The sequence below is a fragment of the Bufo gargarizans genome, chromosome 2, assembly GCF_014858855.1.
Source record: "Bufo gargarizans isolate SCDJY-AF-19 chromosome 2, ASM1485885v1, whole genome shotgun sequence".
Taxonomy (NCBI): Eukaryota; Metazoa; Chordata; class Amphibia; order Anura; family Bufonidae; genus Bufo; species Bufo gargarizans.
The window spans coordinates 415,048,136-415,062,738 of NC_058081.1; the positions used below are offsets into that span (position 1 = coordinate 415,048,136).

The window sequence follows — 14,603 nt, forward strand, 5'->3', positions numbered from 1 at the left end:
AGCTGACATCACAGGTCATGTGACCATCAGTGAAATCTGAGAAAGCCACTGTAGATTAAGTAAGTGCATTGCAAACTACTTACATTTGATTAGTTCGGAACATATAAAGTATAAAAAAATAACTCAGACAACCCCTTTAATATAGTCTCTTCCTAAAGTCCCTAAAGCTAAAGTTGTCTCACTTCAGCAAATTGCATTTGTTATGTAGAGAAAATTAATACGAGGCACTTATTAATGTATTGCGATTGTCCATATTGCTTCGATTATTGGCTGGATTAATTTTTCCATCATATTATACATTGTTCGTTTCCATGGTTATGACCACCCTGCAATCCATCAGCAGTGGCCGTGCTTGCACACTATAGAAAAACAAATATAACAAAGAAGGGGCTGGGCACTCTCTATAACTGAAGTGAGTGGTACTTTATTGCATAAAATCTTATAATTACAGTTATTACTCCTAAAATTACAATACACTCAATAACAGGTCTGGCCAGACTAAAACGTAATACACAATACCTTAGACAATGCTAATATTACAACAATCCTAAATTAAAAACAAGGTGCTCCTATAAAACTTGTTGGTTAGTTTTTGATCCAATGTCCAGATTCACAAAAATAATCGCATAATTTGAGAGTGACATTAAATACTCGAGATTTTCCTATAGAACTTGTTTGTTAATATTTAATCCAATGTCCAGATTTTTACATAAATAATCATGAAATATTCGAGATTGCTCCAAATTTTCTTATATAGTTTATAGTCTATTAGTGGACAAATCGAGAAATGTCTTATAGTATATTCGAATAGGACTGTGTGTCGATTATATTCCCATCGCAAATACTTATTCCATCTCTAAATATGTTGTCTACTCACGAAACAGATCTACGTAAGCAGATCCAATGGACAGTCCACAGCGTCCCGCGTGGTGATTCAAGCCCAATCTTCCGCTGCTGCTTATTCACGTGAGTATCGACTTCAACAAGGAATAGTAATATACGACTTTGCTGAAATATTGGGAAAATCTCGAATAAAGATGTCCTTTGCCGTACACTTCAACTGGTTAGAGTTTCACCTACTGGCACCAGTAGCTCCTTTATGTGTTTCCGGTTCCACAGGCTTATGCAGTATAGTCTCGATAATTTTTCTTCAGAGCATTCAAAGCTGTAAAAAGCTGGTAGTCTTTATGTTGAATAGGGGGGTCCAATTCCAAACGCGTTTCGAGGCTCTAAGTGGCCCCTTCCTCAGTGGTTGACCTCCCCTCAATAATGCCTGTCCTTATATAGGGGAGTTAGAGACATGCAAAATGGGAAATGGATCTGGTTTTCCTTAAACACTGTAATGGATTTTGTCTGGATCAAACATTGCTCTTTTCTTTAGTATGAATACTGTATTTTTCATAAATTTTCATCATGCATATTCAACAAGCTCTATAGATTATATTGCACCAAAAAAACATGAAATATCGAAAAAACGCATGTGCGATATTGATGCGTTTTCATCACGTTTTCCATAAAAACATAAATTTCGACAACATGAATACATATATACCCTATATATATCACTAAAATGTATATAAAATGTATATAAACATAAAAATATATAAAAATAACATATAATTGATACCTTCATGTCGATAAATTGTGGGTCCTGTAGTCTTATCCTGTACATCGGTGAGGAGATATCACCGTTGAAATCTACTTTAATTAAGAATGAGGTGTTCCTTTAAAACTATAAAAAATGGACATAAAATGGCTTCCTGCTAGCTAAAAGCTTTAGAATTGTTTCCATATTTTCTATATTTATCAAAGGTAGAATGTTGTATAGTAAAGGTGAGTGCCATCGGCCAAGGAGGGACCGGCCACGTTTAATTATGGCACAGTCTGGAGTCGGCCGGTGGCACCCACCCCAGCTCACCCTTACAGGAAGCCAAAAAGTTCAAATTTGGAGTTCAGCCCCAGTGGCAGGAGTGTGTCGAATTAAAAAAATGTCTGTGTCTCCGCTCTCGACATCCTGCCAATGTGGTCCCCTCCCCTCCAATCCTTCTGTATCAAGGGCAGCAAACTTGAGACCTGAGGGACCCTGGTTGTGCACACTTTTAAAGTGACTCAAGAGAGAATGATTCTCGAAACCCTTTTTTGATCTTAGAAATATGCTCTGCTATTCTTTTTTTCAATAGCCTCTTGGTTCTGCCGATGTATTGTCGTCTACAAGGGCATTCAATGATATAAATTGCGTTGCTTGAATCACAAGATAAAAATTATTTTCTCATATGTTTATACCCATTTGAAGTGGATGTTATTACCATTGTTTTTTTTATGAAAGGTCGTGGACTTACAGTTATTGTACTGTCCACACCTGAAAAACCCCTTAATGTCTGCCCATTTTTGTATAATTTGTGGTTTTTTCGTTCTAGATTTAATAGATGGGGCAACCTTGAGGCCCAGATTTGGGGCCTTCGTAAAAGAAATGAATGGGTTCTCTGGCATCATGGCCCCAATGATCTTATCTTTCTGGACCATGTGCCAGTGTTTTCTGATGTTCTTTTGAATTTTCACATATTGTTCGTTGTATGGCAATATCATCCTAACTTGATCATCTACATTCCTTTTTTGAAATTCAGTAATATCATCGAAAAAGAGTCTCCTATCCATGTTTCGGACCCTATCGATGGTTTCATAAAGCATTTTCAGGGGATATTGTTTTATCGACATGAAGGTATCAATTATATGTTATTTTTATATATATTTTTATATGTTTATATACATTTTAGTGATATATATAGGGTATATATGTATTCATATTGTTGAAATTTATGTTTTTATGGAAAACGCAATGAAAACGCACCAATATCGCACATGTGTTTTTTCGATATTTTGCGTTTTTTGATGAAACATAATCTATAGAGCTTGTTGAATATGCATGATGAAAATTTATGAAAAATACAGTATTCATACTAAAGAAAAGAGCAATGTTTGATCCAGACAAAATCCATTACAGTGTTTAAAGAAAACCAGATCCATTTCCCATTTTGCATGTCTCTAACTCCCCTATATAAGGACAAGCATTATGGAGGAAAGGTCAACCACTGAGGAAGGGGCCACTGAGAGCCTCGAAACGCGTTTGGTATTGGACCCCCCTATTCAACATAAAGACTACCAGCTTTTTAAAGCTTTGAATTCTCTGAAGAAAAATTATCGAGAATATACCGCATAAGCCTGTGGAACCGTAAACACATAAAGGAAGTAAGTGAAAGTCTAACCAGTTGAAGTGAAAGGCAAATGACATCTTTAGTCGAGATACTCCCAATATTTCAGCAAAGTCGTATATTACTATTCCTTGTTGAAGTCGATACTCACGTGAATAAGCAGCAGCGGAAGATTGGGCTTGAATCACCACGCGGGAAGCCGCAGACCGTCCATTGGATCCGCCTATGTAGATCTGTTTCATGAGTAGACAACATATTTAGAGATGGAATAAGTATTTGCGATGGGAATTTAATCGACACACAGTCCTATTCGAATATACTATAAGACATTTCTCGATTTATCCACTAATAGACTATAAACTATATAAGGAAATTCGGAGCAATCTCGAATATTTCACGATTACTTATGTAAAAATCTGGACATTGGATTAAATATTAGCACACAAGTTCTATAGGAAAATCTCGAGTATTTAATGTCACTCTCAAATTATGCGATTATTTATGTGAATCTGAACATTGGATCAAAAACTAACCAATAAGTTTTATAGGAGCACCTTGTTTTTAATTTAGGATTGTTGTAATATTAGCATTGTCTAAGGTATTGTGTATTACGTTTTAGTCTGGCCAGACCTGTTATTGAGTGTATTGTAATTTTAGGAGTAATAACTATAATTATAAGATTTTATGCAATAAAGTACTACTCACTCCAGATATAGAGAGTGCCCAGCCCCTTCTTTGTTATATTGGTTTAGCTTATAGATTGGGTAAATCTGTTGGCTGAGAGCACCCATCCGGGGAACCTCACGCAGCAGTGCGGCCTAATTTTGGTTTAATTCAAATTACACTATAGAATAAGCACCAGCCAATGTAGGTTCCCATAATCTTGGCCACCAGAGAGGCTGGTGATTGTATTAACTTTCTCTACATGATACATGCGACTTACTATAGTGAGACAACCCCTTTAAGTCATTTCGTATCATCAGTACAGTTATTTTTTAGAAGACCGGACTTGGGTATTAGTTTGACAATGCCCTGGTGGCCGAGAGCTCCCGGTAGTTTTGCAGACAGGGCAACCACCCTCCCTGGCTCCTCCATGCTATACCACTGGCAAACACTATTTATAGATTTATTGGAAATACAAACTGTTTTACACTGTTGAATACTGTATATATATATATATATATATATATATATATACAGTTGCAAGAAAAAGTATGTGAACCTTTTGGAATTGTATGGATTTCTGCACAAATTGTTCATAAAATGTGATCTGATCTTCATCTAAGTAACAACAATAGACAATCACAGTCTGCTTAAACAAATAACACACAAAGAATTTAATATTACTATGTTTTTATTGAACACACCATGTAAACAGTCACAGTGCAGGTGGAAAAAGTATGTGAACCCCTAGACTAATGACATCTCCAAGAGCTAATTGGAGTGAGGTGTCAGCCAACTGGAGTCCAATCAATGAGATGAGATTGGAGGTGTTGGCTACAGCTGCCCTGCCCTATAAAAAAACACACACCAGTTCTGGGTTTGCTTTTCACAAGAAGCATTGCCTGATGTGAATGAGGACTCACACAAAAGAGCTCTCAGAAGACCTAAGATTAAGAATTGTTGACTTGCATAAAGCTGGAAAGGGTTATAATAGTATCTTCAAAAGCCTTGTTGTTCATCAGTCCACGGTAAGACAAATTATCTATAAATGGAGAAAGTTCAGCACTGCTGCTACTCTCCCTAGGAGAGGCCGTCCTGTAAAGATGACTGCAAGAGCACAGCGCAGAGTGCTCAATGAGGTGAAGAAGAATCCTAGAATGTCAGCTAAAGACTTACAAAAGTCTCTGGCATATGCTAACATCGAATCTACGATAAGTAAAACACTAAACAAGAATGGATTTCATGGGAGGATAACACAGAGGAATCCACTGCTGTCCAAAAAAAACATTGTTGCACATTTACAGTTTGCACAAGAGCACCTGGATGTTCCACAGCAGTACTGGCAAAATATTCTGTGGACAGATGAAACCAAAGTTGAGTTGTATGGAAGAAACACACAACACACCAACATCAAAACCTCAACTGTGAAGTATGGTGGTGTGGGTATCATGGTTTGGGCTGCTTTGCTGCATCAGGGCCTGGACGGATTTCTATTATCGAAGGAAAAATGTATTCCCAATTTTATCAAGACATTTTGCAGGAGAACTTAAGGCCATCTGTCCACTAGCTGAAGCTCAACAGAAGATATGTGTTGCAACAGGACAATGACCCAAAGCATAGAAGTAAATCAACAACAGAATGGCTTAAACAGAAGAAAATACGCCTTCTGTAGTGGCCCAGTTTGAGTCGTGACCTCAACCCAATTGAGATGCTGTGGCATGACCTCAAGAAAGCGATTTACACCAGATATCCCAAGAATATTGGTGAACTGAAACAGTTCTGTAAAGAGGAATGGTCAATAATTACTCCTGACCGTTGTGCACGTCTGATCTGCAACTACAGGAAACGTTTTGTTGAAGTTGTTGCTCCCAGAGGAGGTTCAACCAGTTATTAAATCCAAGGGTTCACATACTTTTTCCACCTGCACTGTGAATGTTTACATGGTGTGTTCAATAAAGACATGATAACATTTAATTCTTTGTGTGTTATTAGTTTCAGCAGACTGTGATTGTCTATTGTTGTGATTTAGATGAAGATCAGATCACATTTTATGACCAATTTGTGCAGACATCCATATAATTCCAAAGGGTTCACATACTTTTTCTTGCAACTGTATATACAAACCGGATTCCCAAAAAGTTGTGACACTAAACAAATTGTGAATAAAAACTAAATGCAATGATGTGGAGATGGCAAATGTCAATATTTTGTTTGCAATAGAACGTAGATGACAGATCAAACAGTGTCAACAAATCCCCAAAAAGTTGGGACAAGTAGCAATAAGAGGCTGTAAAAAGTAAATTTGAGCATAACGAAGAGCTGGAAGACCAATTAACACTAATTTGGTCAATTGGCAACATGATTGGGTATAAAAAGAGCTTCTCAGAGTGGCAGTGTCTCTCAGAAGCCAAGATGGGTAGATGATCACCAATTCCCACAATGTTGCGCAGAAAGATAGTGGAGCAATATCAGAAAGGTGTTACCCAGCGAAAAATTGCAAAGACTTTGCATCTATCATCATCAACTGTGCATAACATCATCTGAAGTTTCAGAGAATCTGGAACAATCTCTGTGCGTAAGGGTCAAGGCCGTAAAACCATACTGGATGCCCGTGATCTCCGGGCCCTTAAACGACACTGCACCACAAACAGGAATGCTACTGTAAAGGAAATCACAGAATGGGCTCAGGTATACTTCCAGAAACCATTGTCAGTGAACACAATCCACCGTGCCATCCGCCGTTGCCAGCTGAAACTCTACAGTGCAAAGAAGAAGCCATTTCTAAGAAAGATCCACAAGCTCAGGCGTTTTCACTGTGCCAAGGATCATTTAAAATGGAGTGTGGCAAAATGGAAGACTGTTCTGTGGTCAGACGAGTCACGATTCGAAGTTCTTTTTGGAAATCTGGGACGCCATGTCATCCGGACCAAAGAGGACAAGGACAACCCAAGTTGTTATCAACGCTCAGTTCAGAAGCCTGCATCTCTGATGGTATGGGGTTGCATGAGTGCGTGTGGCATGGGCAGCTTGCATGTCTGGAAAGGCACCATCAATGCAGAAAAATATATTCAGGTTCTAGAACAACATATGCTCCCATCCAGACGTCATCTCTTTCAGGGAAGACCCTGCATTTTTCAACAAAATAATGCCAGACCACATTCTGCATCAATCACAACATCATGGCTGCGTAGGAGAAGGATCCGGGTACTGAAATGGCCAGTCTGCAGTCCAGATCTTTCACCTATAGAGAACATTTGGCACATAATAAAGAGGAAGGTGCAACAAAGAAGGCCCAAGACGATTGAACAGTTAGAGGCCTGTATTAGACAAGAATGGGAGAGCATTCCTATTTCTAAACTTGAGAAACTGGTCTCCTCGGTCCCCAGATGTCTGTTGAGTGTTGTAAGAAGAAGGGGAGATGCCACACAGTGGTGAAAATGGCCTTGTCCCAACTTTTTGGGGATTTGTTGACACCATGAAATTCTGATTCAACATATTTTTCCCTTAAAATGGTACATTTTCTCCGTTTAAACTTTTGTTCCGTGATTTATGTTCTATTCTGAATAAAATATTAGAAGTTGGCACCTCCACATCATTGCATTCAGTTTTTATTCACAATTTGTATAGTGTCCCAACTTTTTTGGAATCCGGTTTGTATGTATATATATATATATATATATATATATATATAAAACAATGCTTGCTTTGGAGGGACTTTATTTTATAATTACCTTTGCTTGGCTTGAGAGATTTTTTCCTGAAGAAAAAACATGAACAATTGTCAAAACATAAAACATAATAAACCACAAAAATGTGTGAACATATTCTAATGATGGATGAACAGTATACAACAGTAGAAAAAGGGCATAGTTCTTACAGTATGGAATTTCACTCCTGGAGAAGAATGCCCATTCAGAAGACGGAGTGGGAAAATGTACCGTACACCTCCGTGCTTTGTTCCAGCTTAGACCCCTGCACTTAGTTAAGTAGGGATTGCTCTCCAGTTGCGGGCCGTTGTTTAGAATGGATTGTACAAGTAGGTAGGGGCAGTGATGCTGGTGGAGTTCAGGGCTTACTGTTCCCAACCGTAACAGTTACCCAGACCATTGTTTTCCAACCAGTTACTTGAAAGCTACCCTGCATTTGGCTCTCCAGCTGCTGGTAGGTCTACTGTGTACTAGTGGCATCTGAGTTGCCACAGCATTTCTAGAATTTGCTACTAGACAAAACTATATCACTACCAGAAAGCTACAGGATGAAAGACATTTCACTAGGTCATATATTAGATAGGATTCTTCACTTTTACTACTCGGTGTGGCTCATTCCTATTTGCTACCATCTTTTACAATATTAACCCTGATGCTGATAGTATACAGATTTTCATATACCTTGACGGATGCCAATTAATAGACCTGACGTTGTTGACAGTGGGAACTGCTACTTACTATAACACTAGCCCAATGATCCCACTGTCAGCCTGTCTATGATGTCCCATATTGTACTGTTGCCATTGCAGCCACTAATATCCCGGCTTTCACTACTACTACCCTTACATGGCCGTATATCTCCTGCCTTGTCCATTAGGTTCCAATCTGTACTGCTACAGCTGCCACTACTACTACCCCTACACAGCCAAACATCTCCTGCCTTATTTATCTGGTCCTATACTGTACTGCTGCTGCTCCCTAAAAAGGCAGAATTTTTGTATGGACAATTTTGGTAAAAACAAAAGCCATTGCTTCTTCAGTGTCACCAGCACATGTATTTGCGGCAGTGAAATTTGTAGAGATAGACTATATATTATATATGTTTGTATTTTACTTAATATAACAACAAACCTGTTGCCACTCTACAAAAAGGGACAATTTTTGTTAAAAAAATCAGCTACCATGCATGTACCACAGTCATATTTCTCACTGTCACTTGTGCTGTCTTGGTATTGAAGAGCTTGGATAAGGTTTAAGAGCTTGAAAAATGTTGGTCACTGGCTACCTGTCTGAATGTCATACATAACTTTGCATAGCAATTTGAACACTTTTGATTTGGGTCAAATTTATTTATGGTCAGGGCTAGGAAACGTCAGCGTACGCAGAGACTCCCGCCCTGAGCAAGGTGGCTGAATTATGCCGGGAGCCACGGCGAGGGTACACCAAGAAAAGGGGGCATACCCAGTGAAACCTTGAAAAAAGGGGCGGGGGGGAGGGGCGTGAAGCTCGGGCGCCTGGCTGAACGGAAGCGAGAGGTATATATGGCCAGACGCCCCTCCCACAAATGCAGGCTGATACCAGCCTTACCTATTTATGGTCAGGGCTAGGAAACGTCAGCGTACGCAGAGACTCCCGCCCTGAGCAAGGTGGCTGAATTATGCCGGGAGCCACGGCGAGGGTACACCAAGAAAAGGGGGCAAAAGCAACCATTAGTAACAACATTTTATTACATGATTTACAAAGCCAAAGAACAAAAGGCACGAGAGATCTCTAATTGAGGATTAGGAATATATCTAGTGTAGCAAGAGGACCGCCACCGCCCCATGCTCCGAATGACGTGAGCTGGCACCTGATGTCGTGATGCGGCTGAAGCTGCCCCTATGCGGAAAGAATGCCCTGATATAACTTTGGGGTCGTATCCTAGGCCTTGGGCAAGAGCACGGATGCAGGAAATGAACCGTGTGGCAGTAAGGGGTTTGCCGGCGTGCGGCAGGAGAGGACTGTCTGGAGAACCGACCCGGATGTGTAATAATAATTGGTGCAGCACCTGAACTGGGCACCATATGTTGGAGGTCGGATAAAATCTGATTGCGGTAGGGGGACCCGTCTGACTGGTTTTGGTAGAGGGTAGGAGGAGAGTGTAGCAACCTCGGCCCCAAGACAGATGCTGTTTCAACGGGTGACCCTGACGGTTCGGCCCGGCTAAAACTTCCCCAGGCCTAAGAAACCCATAAAAAATGAGGTACATGGCTGCTTTCAAGACCAAGCTAGTGGAGGGCCCAAAAGGATAACCGTCCAAAGACGAGGAGAGAGCCCTAAACAACTCGCTAAACACGGGTTGCCTACGGCTACGGGACCCCTTACCCTCTTTCTGAATACCCCGAAGGGTGGCCTTAATGGCCTGAACAGAGAAAAAGGACCCGCGGTGTGGATCATCCAGCATGAAGTGGTGTTGAAGCCCGGCTAAATAGAGTTTGATGGTATTGTGTGACAGCCCCAGTTGGTAGTGACAATGGGCTAAAAAGGCCATGATGTGAGCAGTTTCGGAATGATGACCCCTTGGATGAGTTCTGGAGAATTTATCAAACGCCCTCAAGCCGGCCTGGTAATTCCTCGCCGTATTACGCGACAGAGACTTTCTGACCAGACCCTTGGCTTCGTCTATGAGGACATCTAGCCCAGGGTGAGGGTGCTGAAATGGGGCACGGGCGCTCCTGACCGATCCGCGTCGGGCACTTCCTGGAAAAAAAACGGAAAATTAAAGCGGGAAAGAGCGTCCGCGGCCCTATTCTGCTCGCCTGATATATGTATGCACCGGAAATGAAAATTGTGGCGGAGGGACAGCCAGACTAGCTTGCGCAAAAATGCCATGATCTTGAATGACTGGGCCCTGCCTTTGTTAACGATGTCCACCAAGGTCTGACTATCCGTAACAAAGGACACGGAAGAATTAGACCAAAGGTGGCCCCAAACCTGGGCTGCCGCCACGAGGGGATATAGTTCCAGGAGGGGAGAGGATTTAAGAGCAGCTGGATCTGAGGCCAATTCTGGCGGCCATCCGGCGGCCAACCAATGGGACCTGAAAATGGCAGCGAACCCGAATGACCCCGCGGCATCGGAAAAGACGAGAGGAGAAGCTGAACCCCACTGTGGCACAAACAGCGAAATGCCATTCCAATTGGACAGGAAACTGTCCCACATGCACAGGTCCACGATGGCATGACCGTCGAGATGGACAACAGAATCCTGCTCTGGAGCGGAGGGCAACAGACATAATAATCTGGCGAGAAAGGTCCTGCCTTGAGGCATGATTCTGGTGGCGAAATTAAGCATCCCCAGCAAGGATTGCAACTCGACCTTGGTCAAAGAGTGGGACCGGACCGCTTGAGAGATGGCTGATCGAATCGGTGCAATTTCTCGCTGGGGAGGCTGGCCTCCATCTTAACTGTATCCAGAATTATGCCCAAGAAGGTGACCCTGGTGGCCGGACCCTCCTTCTTGGCGGCAGCGACAGGGACCTGAAGACGGGCAAAAATATCCAAAAGAGTGTGAGGAATGGATGGGACCTGACTAGGACTTTCTACCATAAGGAAGTCATCCAGGTAGTGAACGACCATGGATAACCCGCCATGATGGATGAGGATCCAGTGTAGTGCTTTGGCCAGTTGATCGAAAAGCCACGGGCTACTTTTAGACCCGAAAGTGAGACGGTTGGCGAAGTAGTAATTATCCGCCCACTTGAAGCCATAATACTTCCAAAGCTGTGGATGGATAGGAAGCTGCTTGAAAGCATCAGCTATATCTACTTTAGCCAACCAAGCCCCGGCCCCTGCAAGCAAAATGTACTGAATGGCCTCGTCGACCGAGGAATATTGCATTGAATATTCCTCGGATGGGATGAGTGAATTGAGACTCGGGATGGCCGACATATGAGGCGCAGAGAGGTCGTAAATGAGACGCTTTTTATTAGATGAAAGTTTCGTAACAAGACCAATGGGACTGATGCGCCATGATTGGAAAGGAATGTCTGAAAAAGGACCGATGACAAACCCCTTGTCGACCTCCAGTTGGATGAGAGAGGTGACTGCCTCAGGATCGCTGGCCGCAGATAACAGGTTAGGGCCCGTCCAACAGCCCTGCGGGAGTGTAATGAGGCCAGTATGGAAACCCTCTCTGAACCCATCCAACAAGAAGGAGACAAAAAGCCGATCAGGGTGGTCCCGCAGGGGAGCAGCCAGTAACCCCAAATTAATGTCGGCTAGTCAGGAATCCTTGGCTGCCCTCCTGGGACAGGAGGAACGGGGATGGGCCCGAAAACAAAGGGAACAAATATGGAGCGCCCGGCAGGAATTGAAGGCACATCCCTTGGCATTAAAATTATTGCAAACCTGGTTGCTACCGAGGAACACAATGGGTCTGCCCAGTTTATCTAAAGACGGGGAAGACCTGGAGGACCCAGAAGGACCTGCCGAAGGAGCTGACTGTGGGGCTTGCACCGGATTGGGACACCAGTCGGTGGAATGAAAAATGGACTGGCAGGTAGCACAGAGGGGGGCCTTGAGACCCGCAAAATGCCGGCAAAACAATTCCATATCCAAATCCGCCCAGCTAGACACGAACTGGAACTGACTCAGAGCGGCCGCGGCTTTGGCCGAAAAAGAACGATGATAATCGTAAAAAGCCGTGCCACCGTATTTGTGCCCCAAGTCCGTAATCCGGTACAAGTAAGTGTCCAGCTCTTCCCTGCGATCTGGCTGAGCGGAACACACCACGTCCCTATAGAGGCTGAAAGCCAGGACAAACTCAGAAATGGAAAGTTTCCTATTAAGCCGAGCATCCTTAGCTTTCAACACCACGGAAACCTCGCCGCAGTTAATGACCCGATTCTCTGAAATATCCTGGGAGGCAATAAGGATGGATGCAAGGTTCATGTCCTTGCCCGCCAGGATATCCTTTTTAATATGCTCCGGGACAAAGTGGGAAGGGGCGATCTGAGGTGTGACAGAAGGCCTACCTGCAACGTCCAGCGGAATGGCAGGGGTGGCTGCCGACCCTGGAAATTGCGGTGGAACCGCGGGCCTGGATTCCAAAACCGCTACCCTAGCCTGAATGTCCGAAACCGAGCCAGCCAGACCAGTGATGGACGACTGAATCTGAGCTAGGGCCAGCTGTATAGAATCCAGGTTGGAATGGTCCGCCATCGGGGCCGGGGCCGTCATCAGCAGGCGATACAATTCAGCCTTGCGGGCAGACGCCGGATGCCGTATCCCCCTGCGGTTAAGTTCGGCGACCAATCTTGGCACCGTCCAGCTTCTCAATGATGTACCACTGTCGCGCCCTGAGACGGGAGTACCAGGCATGGAGACGTTATCGTCCATATCGGAGGAGACATGAGACATATTTGACCTGAGAAAAAAGATGAGTAAAGTACACCTAGAAAAAGAAACGATACAGACGAATGCGAAGAGGCCGGACGGAAGAATTGTGAGAAACAATAAAGGTGAGTAAAAATGCCCATCGGACGAGCAACCTACCTGGTAGGACACGAATGGATTTGGAAGCACGGCTCCAAAACCCCAAATGCTAACGATGGAGCTAATGAAAGGAAAATGACCCTGAGTAGAACCGAAGTTTTAACCCTGCCTTGATAACCATCTATGAACTGACTTACCAGAGAGCGCCCCGGAATTGCCTGGCCGAAAACGTAGAACACGTACAACTAAAGTTCAATCTAAAGGGAGGAACAATACAACGACAGAACATATACAAACCCCCTGAATAACCGGGAGACACCGACAACCTGGGCGATCCAGGGACATTGACAACCTGGGCGATCCAGGGACATTGACAACCTGGGCGATCCAGGGACATTGACGACCTGGGCGATCCAGGGACATTGACGACCTGGGCGATCCAGGGACATTGACGACCTGGGCGATCCAGGGACATTGACGACCTGGGCGATCCAGGGACATTGACGACCTGGGCGATCCAGGGACATTGACGACCTGGGCGATCCAGGGACATTGACGACCTGGGCGATCCAGGGACATTGACGACCTGGGCGATCCAGGGACATTGACGACCTGGGCGATCCAGGGACATTGACAACCTGGGCGATCCAGGGACATTGACAACCTGGGCGATCCAGGGACATTGACAACCTGGGCGATCCAGGGACATTGACAACCTGCGCGATCCAGGGACATTGACAACCTGGGCGATCCAGGGACATTGACAACCTGGGCGATCCAGGGACATTGACAACCTGGGCGATCCAGGGACATTGACAACATGGGTGATCCAGGGACATTGACAACCTGGGCGATCCAGGGACATTGACAACCTGGGCGATCCAGGGACATTGACAGCCTGGGCGATCCAGGGACATTGACAGCCTGGGCGATCCAGGGACATTGACAACCTGGGCGATCCAGGGACATTGACAACCTGGGCGATCCAGGGACCCAGAAAAGGGAACGACCGGGAGCCAGAAGCAAAATGCAACAGAAAAACCGCTGACTTAAAACAGTAACGTGAAAACTCCCTCTCGACTAGACCGCAAATTCTGGCACTATGATGCTGTAGGATTTTAACACTGAAATATATGCATGAATTTATCATTATTAGTTTTTTACACAACTCCCCCCCCCTTTTTTTTTTTTTTTTTTTTTAAAACCAGCCAGCATTGCTGCTCTGAAAACGGGCACACGTATGGTATAATAAACCCGCCGGTAACCTGCTGGAGGGGTTAGGAGGCATAAATGAAGCTATGCCCCCCCTGGACACAGGAGAACCCCTGCACCATAATACCAGAATTTGTCAACCCTTTCAGTGCTGAAAGCACTGTTTCGAAAATCACAAACATAGCCTCGCCCTGACTCACTGGCCCTTTAAATCCTTCATGACCCTTATGCTGAGCGGCATGAGACGGAAGCGCACTAAGCTAGGACACCGCTCCCCCGACCCAGCCGCCTGTGACTGCGTGGGCGGAACGTACTGGGGGAGAGCGGCATCCCCACCG

The 14,603-nt window shown here is 44.0% G+C and overlaps 1 protein-coding gene across 5 annotated transcripts in view; it reads right to left on the reverse strand.

The window, feature by feature from the left end:
• LCP2 (lymphocyte cytosolic protein 2) overlaps nt 1-14,603 on the reverse strand; it is a 527,047-nt gene that overhangs the window by 179,134 nt on the left and 333,310 nt on the right. For 4 of the 5 annotated variants that reach the window (XM_044280889.1, XM_044280886.1, XM_044280884.1 and 1 more), the window contains one exon: nt 7,604-7,629. The exons of the other annotated variant lie outside the window; for it this stretch is intronic. In XM_044280889.1, the coding sequence (XP_044136824.1) occupies nt 7,604-7,629 (26 nt within the window). The remainder of the gene's footprint in view (nt 1-7,603; nt 7,630-14,603) is intronic. 5 annotated transcript variants of the gene reach the window in all.